Here is a 15,225-nt window from a genome sequence, read left to right as displayed (position 1 = left end):
TCTCGATCAACTAGTTTCATGTTATTGCCTTTTGAAAAGATAAGGAAAGTAAACTAGAACAAGAACAAAACCTGTGTTACACGAGTTGATAAGAGTAGTCAGTTAAAGTAGTCTATGCCTACCTGAGTGTCAGGCCTCACTAAGGGGCTGGGGGAGAGCAGATTTTAGATGGGGGAGGGGGCAGGGGGAGGGGGAGGAGAGAAAGGAAGGCCTGACACAAAACCATTTCAGCGAACCGTGTGATTACCGTCCAGTGACACATCCAAAATCTGGATGTGGCAGGATGTGACAGTGATATTGGATAACACACATCTAATTAACAATTATTCCTCGAGCCCGTATGCTCTGAGTCAATAGCCCATGAGGGCGAAGGCCAAATGGGCTATTCTTGGGTTGCACGTGACGTCACCAAAAATAAAACTAAGAAACTATCGATTCTTCTGAGTTTCTACTTTCACGAGGTATTACAGAACCTAAACACCTTTACATAAACAAATTTTTAGTTCAAAAGGGTTCTTCGTTTTGCAAGAGGGGACGCTTGAATTTCCAGGCTTTTGCGTGACGCTGCATTTAGCTGGCGGCCGGGAAAGCTATTATGTGGGTTAAAAACATTACCGATTTTGAGAGATTTTGCAATCTAAACATTCCTTGTCTCCGAATAAATATTACTGTAATCTTTATGAGTTCCTCAAGCGAAGAATTCGAGCATTAGTAGGAAAACTCGAAAACAGATGTTTCTGTTGGTATCCGGCGGCCATATTGGTGTTCCTGAAAGGGACACCAACATGGCGTTTCCATACAAAGCTTTATAAATTTAGGTAAACCGTTTTTCCCAATATCTCGCATTTGAAATATTTCAAAGACCTGATTCTTGGCAGGGGTTTTTGTATATTTATCTTTTTTCATTTCCCAGATTCTAGTCCTTCTGTATTGAATGGTTTGCATTTTTATTTTTCATTGCGTGACCGTGCAAGCCGAGAATTGACTCAGAGGCCATGAGGGCGAGAGGAATAATTGTTTTAGTAAAATCCAACTAGTTGGTCAAAAATATCGAGAATAAAAACCTTTTAGCTAGTTAAAGCTAGACTTTAATCCTTTTTTGCCGCCAAAAAAGCTACTAGTGTGCTATTCCATATAACCTGCTATTCGTCGACAAGCGATCTGGGTACGAGTCACACAACGATTCACACAAATTCCTTGGTCGGAGGGTCGGTCGGAGGAGGTCGGCATTATATTCTACCCCCCAAAACCACATCGATCGAGAGGGGCTGAGATTGAATTTTGAATAACTTAAAAGTCGTAACCGAAGATTCTCGGAAAATGTACGGATGATATGCACGAAACAACCGAACATCCGAATACTAGATCGGACGTTCTAGCCACTGAACCACCAGGGCTCTAGCGTTAGTGAAGTCGGAATTCTACTATAGCAGCAGAGTGTACTACACTTCTGTACTGGGAGTTGAAAGAAAGAGAAAGGCTCGAAAAAGGCTGCGTCCATTTCACAGTTGTGGGGGTGCAGATTGCAGAAAATATATCAGGGGGGTACAGTTTCATGCATAATGACTGAGATGTTAGTAAGATGTTGGAAACGAGCAAAGCGGCGAGAACGAATCGCGAAGTTCGCTGGTAAGTGCTCGTTCTCTCTCACGCGGAGAAAAGTCAAGAACAACCTCTGGAACCAGGATAACTAGGTGTAAATTACAGCGAGCTTTATATCCCCCCCCCCCCCCCCCCCTGCAAGAAGAGGATTCTTTCTGGCATGGGTTTTATCGACTAGATTGACTTCCAAAATTCTAGATTTGTAAGACTTATGAATGTACATTCACAATTGCGTTTTTCCCTGCCGTCAATCATAATTACGATCACAGGCAACGAACCTTGAAACACAGAAACACACAAAACGGATCGAAATCCACCAATTACAAATGACAAACCTTGACCTTTTGAACCCGTTAAAGTAAAGTTTTGTTTCCTAAGAGGTCCGTTAAGATGATTGACGGCAGCGAAAAACGCCTTTCGTCGGTTGGCTTTTGAACTTCAGAATTCGCATGTTTGTGAGAAGCGCAGTAATAGATGAACCTTAGATACACACCAATGTTCCCAAAATCTTTGTCCACATTGAAGCAGGAAAACTTGATCGTCAATCTCGTTTCAAACTCTGCGATGGGTTCATAAGCCTCTTGGACGGAAGAAACATATCCAAAATTCTCAGCAATTTTCCTATCGAACGCGGGTTCGTAACTTAAAATTCGCGCCATGATCTTCCTGTTTGTTTCCCAGGAATGATGGGATTTGGAAGGTCGCGAGTTCGATTCTCGCCCGGGGCACGAACATTTTCGTTAGTTGCCCCGGGCGAGTATGGTTTCTCCTCAGTTCTTCCAAGTGAAACTGTTCACTGGAAGTGTAGGTGTGCTGCTCACAAGTGCTCATTAAAAATAATAATAACAATAATGATAATAATAAAAGTAAAAAAATAAAATATTTTGTATGTTTAAACAATAACAACTTATATAAAAACCATGATTAAAATTTTCGTTGTGTCAATAATTGTTATCCTTTATGAGTATGGTCTTAAAAAGTTCGTCAGTCCTTTGCAGAAGCGTAACTATGCGCCTAAAAAAATTAAAACCCTTGCCTCTTTGGGGATTTAACAATGGTTATAGGTAAGGGCTCATATGTGCGGTCTGGACAGGTCAAGTGGTTTTGGTGGATATAGACTTCAACATCCACCAAAACCACCAACAGTGTTCGGGGCTAGATTTGTATCACGTAGACCCATGAAATATCTGAAACATGTTTTAAAACTTCATGAACAATATTTGCCGAAATACAGTTATACTCGTTATATTCATCCTTTGTTGGCGAGAAAGCGATCTCCCAAATATAATAAAGCTCAAAGCGAAAGAAACGCGGATCCCCGAGAGGCGAATAGATCAAAACATCGTAGGCATCTTTCGTTGGTATAACATGTCACAAGGTGTCCAAAATTCAATCTCAGTCCCTCTCGATCGATGTGGTTTTGGTGGGTAGAATATAATGCCGACCGTCGGAGGAATCTAAGATTGAAATCTAAGATGGCGTCAAACAAGAGGACGACTAGCATGGAAGACCTTTTCAAAAAGCAAGACAGAGAGATACTTGCACATACTAATACTTATGGTTCAGGTGGAATTAGGTTCAAGGGAAATGCAAGCGACGTTCTTTCTCTATTGAACCAGCTCAGGTTCGAAGGAGAAGGGGGATTTTGCGACGTGATCCTGGAAGTAGAAGGAAGACAATTGGCCACTCATCGATGTATTTTGGCGGCAAGCAGCCAATTTTTTTATAACATGTTTAGCAGTGGTATGAAAGAATCGAACCAAACACACGTTAAGTTGCATTCGGTTAGCTTCGACTCAGTGTCGCTCATTCTTGATTATTTTTACACGCGAGAGATTGTTATAAACGACGACAACGTGTTGGAGTTGCTCAACACTGCAAGCTTTCTTCTTGTCACCCCAGTGAAAAAGGCGTGCATTAAACTTCTCCACAGACAGTTAAGCGGTGAAAATTGCTTCAGTATCCTACAAGTAGCGGAGAAGTTTGGCGCAAGTAATCTTGCGAAGACGGCAAGCAACGCCATTAAATCGAACTTTTTCTCTGTGGTGAACAATGACGAATTTGTTTCCATTTCAAAGAAGAGTCTGATAAACTTCATATCGAGTGATGAAATTCAAGTGGAAAGGGAGGAAGAGGTCTACCAAGCTGTACTGAAGTGGGTTAAGCATGATGAAGTTAATCGTGCCTCAGATTTACCTGAATTACTAAGCCATCTGAGAGGGAAGTCTTTGCCTGAAGGGTTCCTAAAATCTGAAATGACCAAAGAGCCACTTCTCGCTGCCTTCTCCAGTCTTTTAGAACCTTCCAAGAGCAAGACCGAAACAAGAAGGACAAATGGGGATCATGGAAGGAGAACAGGCACTGATGACAAACCAGAAGCTGAGAGGACAAGACCCTCTACTGAATTGCATGATGTCATGATTGGAATTAGTTCTATACTGTTTAGTTCCCAAAAAGCATTCTGTTATGATTTGGACAAGAAAGAAACATTTGTTCTACCAGAGATTCCTGAGGTGCATTCCGCTCCAAAAGTGGCAGTTGTTGGACGCTCTCTGTACATAATTGATGGGTTTAAGTTTCATCATGTAAATGGCCCCACAAAATTAAGTGCTTTGTGTCTTGATGAAGTGCAGAATGAGAAGTCTTCTCTTAGTTTTAGTATGTACCCACAATGGAAGACTAAAAGACCTTGTACAGATAGCAGGACAGAGGCTTCCGTGGCGGAACTTAATGGGCTGTTGTATTACATTGGTGGATGGCGTGATGATGAAATTAGCTTGAAGACAGTAGAGTGTTACAATCCTGAAATTGACAAGTGGGTGTTCTGTGCAAGCTTAAACACTTCCAGATCTAGGTCAGGCTGTGTGGTAGGGAATGATCACATTTACATCATCGGTGGTGTGACAGTTCTCGAGCCATTGAATTTTAGATCACTTCTTTCAAGTGTTGAAAGGTTTGTTTGAGTTACTTAGAAGTTTTTAATTTATTTCTTACGTGGAAGTTATACAGAATATATAGATAAGTTATTGTCTACCTTGGCACATTGTAACAGTCTACAGTGTCAGTCAAAATTGTTGGGACACTTTACTGTCTTCTTTACCCTCCCAATGTTGGTGTGCAAGATTTGGTGAGTTAACCACAATAAACAACATTGGGAGGACGAGGAGACACTGGCCAGAAGTAAAAAAACAGCATTCAGTGGAAGTGTCCCAACTATTTTTATCTGAGACTGTGTTGGAGAAGGAATTTTAAAGAGATGTGACAGATGCCAAGGTTGAGTTGTTACTTGTTCACAGACACCGTTGTAGGGTGTTGGGGTGTCTATAGTGATTTTGCGAACGTTTCTACAGCAGTGAACTGAGTTATTTTTTATTTCAGTGCAGTACTGGAAAAATCAAAAGAACTGAGTGTACAGCATTGCTTTTAGTGTAGGACTGATTGGGTAATAAGAGCACATGTATATTTCTGTGTAAAATTCATGGCTTTCCCATATTGAGGGTTGTTCAAATGTACCATTTCTAGATGAAACGTGTGGTGAATAAAAAAGGCCTCTTCAAGCAACAAAGATTGTAAGCAATACAGCCAAAGGGGAAAATTCTTCAAATTAATTGAAAGAAGCTGAAGACAGCTTTAAAGAGAGATGAGGCAATTTTGAGAGAAAGAGGCCAAATTTTCCTCTTAGCAATGCAAGAGTCAGGTTTATAACCCCAAGACATATCAATGAAAACAGCATCTTTTTTTATCTTTTTTGTTTATTTTTTACATTTTGCATGCGTAGATATTTTTAAGTAAAGTGTTAATAATTATTATTCATGGTAATCACTTTAATGAAGAGTTAGTGGACATGTGCATTATACATTAATACAGACTGTCAAACCTCTATTAAGTGGTCACCCTTTGGGAATTATGGCATACTGACTGCTCAATACAGATTGACCGTTTAATACAGGTTTGACAAACGTGAGAGTTATTCAAGAAAACTGAAGGTGGTCAAAGAGTGAAATATTTATCCCACAACAAATTGACCTCCACCTGTTTCTACCTCTTCTTGGGCCAAAAAAAAAATGGTTAAAGACCACTTGACGCCACACACAGTACGACCTGTTGCACTAGTATGATACGTTTTCTCAAAGTGACTGTTTAATAGAGGCGAAGACAATAAAATATCATTCATTGGGACCTCAGAAAAGGGTAACCGCTTAATAGAGGTACTCTTAATACAGGTTCGACTGTAGTCATGTGTATAACTATTATAAATTACTATTATTTATTAGTATTATTATTAGATAATAATGAGTTAAGTTCAATAAATCAGTCAGTAATTTATTCTTACCAAATTCTCATGAACCTGTTGGTTGCCTTCGGCAGGTATGATCCGGAAGCAGATTCTTGGTCATACGTTGCCAGTATGAAACAGGCAAGGGAACGATTTAGCTCTGTACACTTGAATGGCAAGATCTACGTGATTGGGGGGCTTCTTCCTGATTCAACCAACTGTGAAGTATACTCTCCAAACACGGATGAGTGGCATTCCATTGCAAGTCTTCCTTATCCTGATCCTGTAGGGCATGCTATTGTAGCAAAAAACGAGATTGTGGTTCCTTTGTCACCTTACAGAAGTCATGATTTCCCCCATGAAGCTTTGAAGTATAATGTGCAATCTAATGCATGGCAAATGGTAGACCATTTTGGTCCAAACAGAAAGTTGACATCTTTTACTCTCTGTACCATTAAGCTGCCTGCAATGTTTCTGCAAAGGTTGCCCAAAGCATTAAATTTAGAATATTTTCTTGAAGACTCTAGTGAAGGTGATACAGAATTGGAAGAGGATTCTTGAAGAAGTGATAATGATACAGTTTACGTTTCTTTGGATGGCGTGCTGTATATGCCTTTCATGTCTTTGATGATGGGGCATTTGATTCCAGCGACGATGAAATTATCGCTTTTGGTAAACAGCTTAGAACCTTCGCTTAAGTAACCAGCAGCAATTTAAATGTTATTGAAGCATAGCCTGAAAGAAAAATCCTAATAATGCTGACTGTTTCGATGACTGGCAGCCATCTTTATCAAAACTAAAAACATCACAGGTGTCAGTAGCCCTAAGTAGGCTGCTGAAGGTGTTTATTGAAACAAAATGCACAAAGCCACTCTGTCAAGGCCACTCCTCCCTCCCCCCCTGGTTGGGGGTGGAAATCACTTGGGTCCCCAAATAGGAGATAACTGGTATGCTCCCTCTTCCCTGTTCACCTGTTCATGGTAGGAGTGTCAGCATCATTAGGATTTTTCTTTCGAGCTATGCTTTAACCCTTTAAGCCCTGGTAGCCACATAGAAATTCTCCAAACTGATCTCCATACATTTCCTTAAAGAATTAGTTGTGAGAATTTTAAAATAGATCAAGGCATTTTCTCTTGGGTGATCATTTTATTAATTCTCATAACTTATCTCTTGACAGTGTATGGATATTGTTAGGAGAAAATTGCTGTTGGTCACTATTGGGACTTAAAGGGTTAAAAACATTTGAATAGATATGTGAAAGTTCTAGCCTTATGAATTTCTTCAAGTGTTTAAAGATTTCAATTTTAAGATACCAGTACATCGTTAGGAGAAAAAGTTAAGACAGAATCCATCAGGAAATTGAGTAATTTTAATTTTCAGTGGACAAAACCCTTGTACCAGAATAATTTAAAGTATATTGCCGTCTTTTTTTACATTTTTCAAGGGCTAAAGATGTAATTAGTCATCTGTAATAACACCGAAGAAAATTTCTTATGAGAGCCCAAAAATGGAAATGTATTGACATCAGTCTGGAGAATTTGTATGTGGATATTTGGGCTGAAAGGGTTAATTTTGAGGACTCTGTTTGTTCTATAATTTGTTAATATTTTTTGAGGTTTTCACCATGTCTTAATCAAGCATTAACATTTCATTTTTTTCATGTTAGATTTTACCAGTTACTTACTGTTTTTAACCATCGTGGCCTGCTAAGGAAATATTTTATGCTTGTATTTTATTAGTTCCTGAAAGTTCCACTAGAACGCAATGACTTGATGCAAGTTTACAAAGGTCTTGCCTACAACACACAAGCGGAATTTATCATAATCTTGCATATGATAGTCCCTGCAAGATGAAAATAATATTCTCGGCAAGAGACTTAAAAGGTGTCAGTGACTTCTCTCAGACACTCTATTTTTATTATTAAGCTAATTAAAATAACCATATAAAGTTTTAAGGTATGAAACAATCGTTAAAGTGGTTCATTTGATACACTGTTAAAGTCCACAAGTCTAGCTTCCATGGGATTGTTGAGATTGATCGCCAAGTACAAAAGGTCGCTATCTTGATTTCTAGCTATTTTTTAAATAATTTGTGCCAACACTAACCTGTGTACACCCCCTCCACCTCCATCCCCTTTAAGGAAATACACTCCGCAAAAATTCTGGAAATGGGCTTTTTTCCTGAGTGGAGGGGGCAGTTTTACACCTTACAAAGTTATTGCAGCAAAAACTCTAAGAGGCCAAGACTAGATTCATGTTGATAGTACTACCAGCGGACCTTGAGAGTGGGCGCTTATCCGAGGCTGGGCGCTTATTAAATTTTCACCATTTTCAGCAAGTGAAGTATGTTTATTTTGCAACAAAACAATAAATGCTAATAACAAAAGGTGAAGAAGTAACAAAGCAGGGTTTCTGTAAATACTCTGAAGAAAACTAGGTGGGGTGGGGTTGAGCGCTTATTTTAGTTTGATTGGGAGGAGGAAGGGGTGGGCGCTTATTCGAGGCTGATGGCTTATTAACTTTTTCTGCCTTTAGGATGGGCGCTTATTCGAGGTGGGCAGTAATTCAATCAATCAATCAATCAACTTTATTTAAACACGGTAAATAGCTCAGCAAGCTGGTTTTCAGACATGCCATGTGATAATCACAATTCATAAAAATTAAGACTAGTGATTAACTAACAATAATTAGCACAAGAATTGACAATTTTATCTGTTCCTAAACGTAACTTTCTAGCTTATTCGAGGTTGGGCACTTATTCGAATGAATACGGTAACTTTTCTATATGCTGACCCTGAACTTTAAAGGAATTATGTATCGGATAATTCTACTGAAAACCTACAAACCTGCCCAATTTTCAAGGCAAATTTGATCAAGCTTATAGAAACCCTTGTAATGAACTTTTAATATAGAACATTTTTTAGTGTTTATTGATCTGTCCTCTACGCAGTCCATATATAGAAAAATGCCTACAGTCATTATTTTGCTCGAAAAACAGTAAACCATAAACGCAGGTAGGCCCTTTTGTAACCAATTTCGAGTTTAAGCATTAGGGCCCCTCTGCCTGGAATTCCATTCTTGATAATGATGTGAAGCTGTCATCCTTATATATGTTCAATAGTAAATTATATTTGAAAGATACTAAATAGAAACTGTTTTGTGCGATCAATATATGGACATTAATAATAATAATAATGTACTTTAATATTTTTGTCACCACTGTTAAATACTTATCAAATGAATTTTGTTTATTCATTTACTTATTTAGTAACTCCTATTTTTCTACGGCATTAACATTTCTTTCTCTTTTTTCTTTTTTCGCCGCCTACGGTTACACTAGCTGTACCGTGGGTGCCAGAGACTTTTCTTGGGCGGTTTCCGGTCGTTGTTCGAAGATGTGTCGAAACACGGAAGATCCCTGCTACACATGAGAAAAAACCTCTGATACCCAGGGTACACCAGCCGTTTCACCTATGGGCAAATGACTGTTGCCCACGGGGAAGGAACTTTTTGTGTGTGACCGACTTTCCCAAAGTAAAAATTGCTTGGGAAAATTTCCCCGGATACATCGAAAAGAACAAAAGAATTACCCATGACAATGACAGTTCCCCAGGTAAGTTCTATGGGTTAATAGTGGAGCCTGCGCGCAAGGCAGAGCCTCCATTGCTATAGAAATTTGAAACCTATCGATGCTCATTTGATTATGACGTCTGCGTACACCTCATGCCGGTACATACAGACTCTGGGGGTAGGGGAAGGGAGACTCTGCAAGGGAGGGGACGGGGGAGCTGCAGCTTGCGTTTGTCTTGGCGTAATGCTAATCAGTTCGGCAGCAAATGGAGTTGTTGCTGTACAAATATATTTTAAGGCTTTGTTTTTAGCTTGTCACGCTTTTTGTCACGCTCCAGGACCAATCTTTTCTCAGATTAGTCAAAGTTTTGACAGATTTATTCATGCGTCAAAACTTATGCAGCATCTTGAAGTTTGTTTACCGACAACTGCTTGTTTTGTCCAAGATTGTAGAACAAGCTATACTGCATTTAAGGGGCGGGGGGACGGGGGGGGGAGAGAGTTACTCCTTAAGATGGCCTATACGGGGTGGCTCCGCCCGAAAGGGGTATCCTTTCAGGCTTCAGGTTTATGAAAGGATAGGGATTCCACTTGTTGAAGTATTAGAGAGGGTAGCGGAATCTGTCATTTGGGTCTGTGAAAGGGCTCAATAGAGCTAAAAGAGAAATTTATGGCTTAATAAAGTCGAGAAAAGGTTCTATTTTTGTGATTTAAAAGACAGTGCATTTACAGCAGTTTAATTTAGCGATTTAAAGATAAAGGTATGTGAAAAGGGTAACATCTGTCAGTAGAAGGTATAAGTAATCGGTTCCTGACGAAAGGGGTACCTTTTTCCGTGAAAAACGATATATAAGAGGTTAAGGGTTTGGACCACGGAGCGGAGCCTCCCCGTATAAACATTTGTTGAGTTACTTGAGGACACCCTCCCCGGAATTTGACCGGAGGAGACGGATAATCAAAGAAGGATGAAGTTTTCCGTCCAAATTTGAACAAAAGGAATAAAACACACGAGTAGAATGAAGCCGATTCATAGGTGGTATTTAAAGGGTCCTTAGAAATAGGGTTGATGTGCGCCTAGCGCCTAACGCGTTTTCAAAACTGATAAATTAAATGCCCAGTTTCGGTTTAAAACGGCTGAAGGTTTTCTTGCAACCATCCTTGTTCCCAGGGTCCTCTCCTACCGAGAGGTACTAAAAAAATAAAGAAAAGAAAAAGTCAAGAAATAAAATAATGACTGGGTGTTAGATATATAAAACATACACGGTTTGTGCTTTTCTTATCTCATAGTCACTTCTATTGATCCTGGATCAATAGAGTTGTTTGCAAGGGAAGTGAAACAGCTGTATCTAAATGCAAAAGCCTCATTAGAGAGCCCAAATGCAGACAGCGAGGACCTGGGCACCATCAAAATTAAGATGGAGGCTTCAGTGCAGCAATTGAGAAGACTGGAATGGGCGTTGGACCTTACCAGACCTTGTGGAGGTGATCTCCTTGAGCTGATAATAAACCAGGTTAAACAACTGGAATGTAAAATCGGCGAGATGATAGAAACCTTCAACGGCTTAATACCGTTGTTGGCAGACGAGCTGCGCTACAGGGCCCCAGTAACTGCTACCAGATCCGTTGGCCGGCCATCATTCATTATCACAAAAGAACAACTCGAAATTATGCGCTCGTATGGTTTATCGTGGATGGACATAGCGAAGGCACTTGGTATGTAAAGATCTTTGTTTGTTATATTTCAAACACAAGAAAAAACGTTTCGTGGGTAGACTTTGTACGTAGGAAATGGTGTGGGCTGGTATTGGTTTGGGTTTAGTTGAGACTTTAAGAGACCCAGTCAGCTAGATATATATATCATGCATGAATGATAAGGTTCTCACTATATTTCGTTTCTTTTTCAATTTGTCTTTCTCGTCTGTTTACGTTCTCCAGGCGTTTCAGTTTCAACCATCTGGAGGCGCCGAGCGTATTTCCAGATCCGACGAAGTAGACAGAGAGGAAGGAGGGAGCTTACTATGACGGAATTGAAGGAAATAATAGCACGAATAAAAGAAACGGCTGTCGACGCGGTAATCATTATGACAGAGGGGGAATTGTCCGGACAAGGCCTGTATGCCTCTAGGGTAGCGATATCTGAGGCACTAATGACCTTGGATCCGATCGGGGCAAGCTTGAGATGGCGAGATTTCACACCTAGAGTAAAATATAATGTTCCAGGTAATTGTGTGACGTGGATACCATGCCCCGAAGAAGAAATAGGCTACTTCATTAGCAACAAACCCATTAATTTTTGCACTAACTTTAGATTACACTGTAGAACATCCTGTAAGCGACTACCCCTTTACGCAAAAAATTCAGCGATTACTTAGGTGAGGAGGTCGAGGGACATCTTTTCCTACTAGACATCCGAATAAATCTACTTTCTTTAACACAAGTTATCGTATACAATTTTAAGGTTACGATAAAAGTTCTCCATATCCTTTTAGCGTATGACCGAAAGCCAATCGGTTGCTTACTGAAGTTGAAAACCGGCGAGGCAAATTATAAAACGGTTACCCCAAAAAAGTGGACACGGTCGCTTTCCAGAGGTTCCAACCATCAAGTTTTGACTGTAAGGTTTTTCATTTTTATTTGGACATAAAGTCGCTTATGGCAGTTGAGCGAAAGTTACCTGATTACTGGCCCATTCTATGTGCTTATCTAACATAACATAACTTTTATATAAAACAGAAACACGGAAGATTTTCTGGTCTTTCCGATTTCCCTCATTCCACCCCATCCTCTTGAATAATTTCGCGTTTCTGTACTTGCACGAGTGAATAAATAAGGCCAAGACGATGAAAAAGAGAAAAAAAAGTTAAAAAGGTTTTTTGTGGTCGAAATTCCAAGACTATAAACTATATTTATAAAAGTATAAACTTTTTTTCAGGACCTAATAGTCTTTGGCATCTTGACGGAAACCATAAGCTTATAAGGTAAAGATGAGTTTGTATGGCAAAAAAATTAAAAAATTAATCACCAGAACTTTTTTTTGCAATCGATATTTGAAAGAATGGCGTTTTGTAAAATTCCGCCACTTTGGCGAGCAATAATATATATCCTGGCCAGCAAAAAATTTCGTCAGTTTACTTATTTTGAGGCACTATTTCAATCAGTGTCGCTTGAATTTTTCACCGGAATTAAACTTGAAAAAGGCTAGCCAACATTAAAATCCATTTCCATCCAAAGACCACATTAGGGACTTTACCGTATTTTCTTTGGTCAGGCTTTATACAATCTTTTTCATTCACGCCCCACGTACACATATATACGGAATTTTTTTTCCCTCCCTTTAGCTGTGTATCCGCCTGTATAACTTTCTATTTAGTGTCTTACAGCTCGATGAAGAAGAAACACATGATATTACGGGAACAGAGGGCAAGAGCACTGGATTTCTTTACAAATAGTAACATGAATCAAATAAGTTGATATTGACTATACACATTAAATCATATGCAATAAGTTCACACGACTGCATTTTATTGATGTCAACGTACCAATAGGTGTCGGGCCTTAGCTAGGATAAACTTTATACATACGGGTACACGACTGTTACTGCTTAATTAAAGCCACCCCACCTTCCGCTATGAAAAAAAAAGAGCAAAAGAATGAAACCATAAAGGGGCAGCGTGATCGTTGTCGTTTTTGTGGGAGGTGGTTATGGGGGGGGGGGGGGGGGGGGGGGTGACGTTGAGGTTAACGTAAGAATGAAGGAAATATTGGGAAAACCGTTATACTAAAAAAAAAAACAAGTTATAGTAGACTAAGTTTTCTTTGCGATAGATGACTATGTGGTGTTTGTCTACCAATTTTTTCTTTCCAGAATCTCAAAAACAGTATCGACGTTATTATTCGAGTATTTTTCCAATTTTCCACAGCTATTAACACCTCCTCCAACCCTGCACCTCACAACAAAACAGGTATTTTGATTTGAAGCACATAAATTAAGCAACATTTTTTTGTAACAAGTCAAGAGGCACAAGTCAAGATGTAGATATTTAAAGACAATTTACAAGAAATTTAAAAGACAATTGCAAATTGTACATATTTAAAGATGAATGTTAAACGAAAAGAAGTATTTTCGTGATTTACATTTCTTTTTTTATTGCACTTTGCATGCGCTATATAGTAAGTGCTGAACCTAAGTCTTTTTTTAATTATGAAAACAGGACTGAAAAGGTATTTCGGCTGGCGCAACCACAAACCTCAAAGGGAAGAAGAATCTCTTCTCAAACAGAAACCGAGTGTACTGTGTTTTATTAATTACTGAGTAAAAGTAATTACACAAGGTGACATACAACTGAAAAAATGAACGAATAAGATTTTACAAAACAAAAACAAGTAAATTAACTAAGACCTAAATTAACGAAATACACACTGTAACTTAATTAATTTTGACAAAAAACGTTATGAAATAAAAGTAATCAAGGCTAAAATAGTTAGTGACAACTACCAGTTTTATCTACAAATCAAAACCAACCCATCTATGCATACGGTGCTTGGCAAATGAACCAGTATATATAAAAAAGACCCATTGCCAAGATTGACTGAGGGTGGTGGGGATGCAAGTTTTAAAAGTTGTAAATGAGTAAAAGTACAAGTAATATATAATTATGTTGTAGTTATTTCATACTTCCAGTTTATTTTCATTTTTCCATAGTTTTTGGCTAAGAAAACGTATGCTAATTTGAAACAAAGAGAAAGCAAAAACTACATGAAATAAAAATTTGACTGCTTCATGTATAAATACACAACTTAAAATGTGTATATTTAATAGCACTAAAAATGAATTTAGAACCAGTAAAGCATTTCAAAAGAATGACATCATCATCATCATTATTAATATTAATTGTTGTTATGTAATATTACTATTTATTACCATTACATTATTACATTATTGTTATTATTGTTAATAATATTATTATTATCATTATTATTATTATTTTATTGATATACATTTCTTTATCATTAAAACTATACATGCGCTATATAGTGAGTGCTGAATCTAAGTCTTTGTTTAATTATGGAATCAGGACTGAAAAGATATTTCGGCCGACGCAACCATGGACATTTCGAGGGGCCGGAAATCAGAAAAATCCGGACAGCGATGTGGGCGTGGGTTTGGGATAGCAGAAATAAGGGTCCAGTTGCCGGTAGGAATTCAGACACCATAAATGAAACTCCTGGGCCGCTGGTAAGAAATGAATCCGGAGATCGTAATTTAGATTTCGAACCCGAGATTAAGGTCTATTTTCGGGGACGCAGAAACCCGACACCCGATGGCTAAATCACTTCCGACCCCGTGAATTGAATTTCGATCCCGGTATTAAGTCTGTTTACGGGTCCGTTATTGGTTAGTAAAGAAACCGACCCCGCTTACTCATTTCCGGCCCCATGAATTGTATTTCCGAGGTCGGAAATACCCCAGAATAATTTTGAACGATTTTTTAAACCATAAACTATGTATATAAATCAATGATAAATAAACGTTGAATTACCTTACCTGTGGTATATAGTCGTCCTTTTACCTCAAAAGCGGTTTTTTGAGCGATTTTGAAGGAGTTTGAATTCGCCGTTGACTGTTCCTTATAATAGAAGGAACAGTCAACGGCGAAATCAAACTTCTTCAAAATCGCTCAAAAAACCGCTTTTGAGGTAAAACGACGACTATATACCACAGGTAAGGTAATTCAACGTTTATTTATCATTGATTTATATACGTAGTTAGCGATATAT

The 15,225-nt window shown here is 38.7% G+C and overlaps 1 protein-coding gene across 1 annotated transcript; it reads left to right on the top strand.

Moving 5' to 3' along the window:
* The first annotated feature begins 3,075 nt into the window (after positions 1–3,075).
* Positions 3,076–11,168, top strand: LOC140944710 (kelch repeat and BTB domain-containing protein 2-like). Its single transcript, XM_073393828.1, has 3 exons — positions 3,076–4,555; positions 5,971–6,410; positions 10,735–11,168. The coding sequence occupies exons 1-3, from the start codon at positions 3,078–3,080 to the stop codon at positions 11,166–11,168; spliced, it is 2,352 nt and encodes a 783-aa protein (XP_073249929.1). The 5' UTR covers positions 3,076–3,077.
* The last annotated feature ends 4,057 nt before the right edge of the window (positions 11,169–15,225 follow it).

Source organism: Porites lutea, chromosome 7 (genome assembly GCF_958299795.1).
Source record: "Porites lutea chromosome 7, jaPorLute2.1, whole genome shotgun sequence".
NCBI lineage: Eukaryota > Metazoa > Cnidaria > Anthozoa > Scleractinia > Poritidae > Porites > Porites lutea.
The sequence above is the reverse complement of the archived record's forward strand: the minus strand, read 5'-3'. Positions and strand labels throughout refer to the sequence as shown.

What these genes read in the sequence shown, in the direction of transcription:
- LOC140944710 (XM_073393828.1), top strand. Translation starts at nt 3,078, where the DNA reads ATGGCGTCAAACAAGAGGACGACTAGCATGGAAGACCTTTTCAAAAAG. An exon ending in CTTCTTTCAAGTGTTGAAAG is followed by an intron (nt 4,556 to 5,970) that starts GTTTGTTTGAGT and finishes TGCCTTCGGCAG; the next exon opens with GTATGATCCGGAAGCAGATT. An exon ending in TCTTGAAGACTCTAGTGAAG is followed by an intron (nt 6,411 to 10,734) that starts GTGATACAGAAT and finishes CTTATCTCATAG; the next exon opens with TCACTTCTATTGATCCTGGA.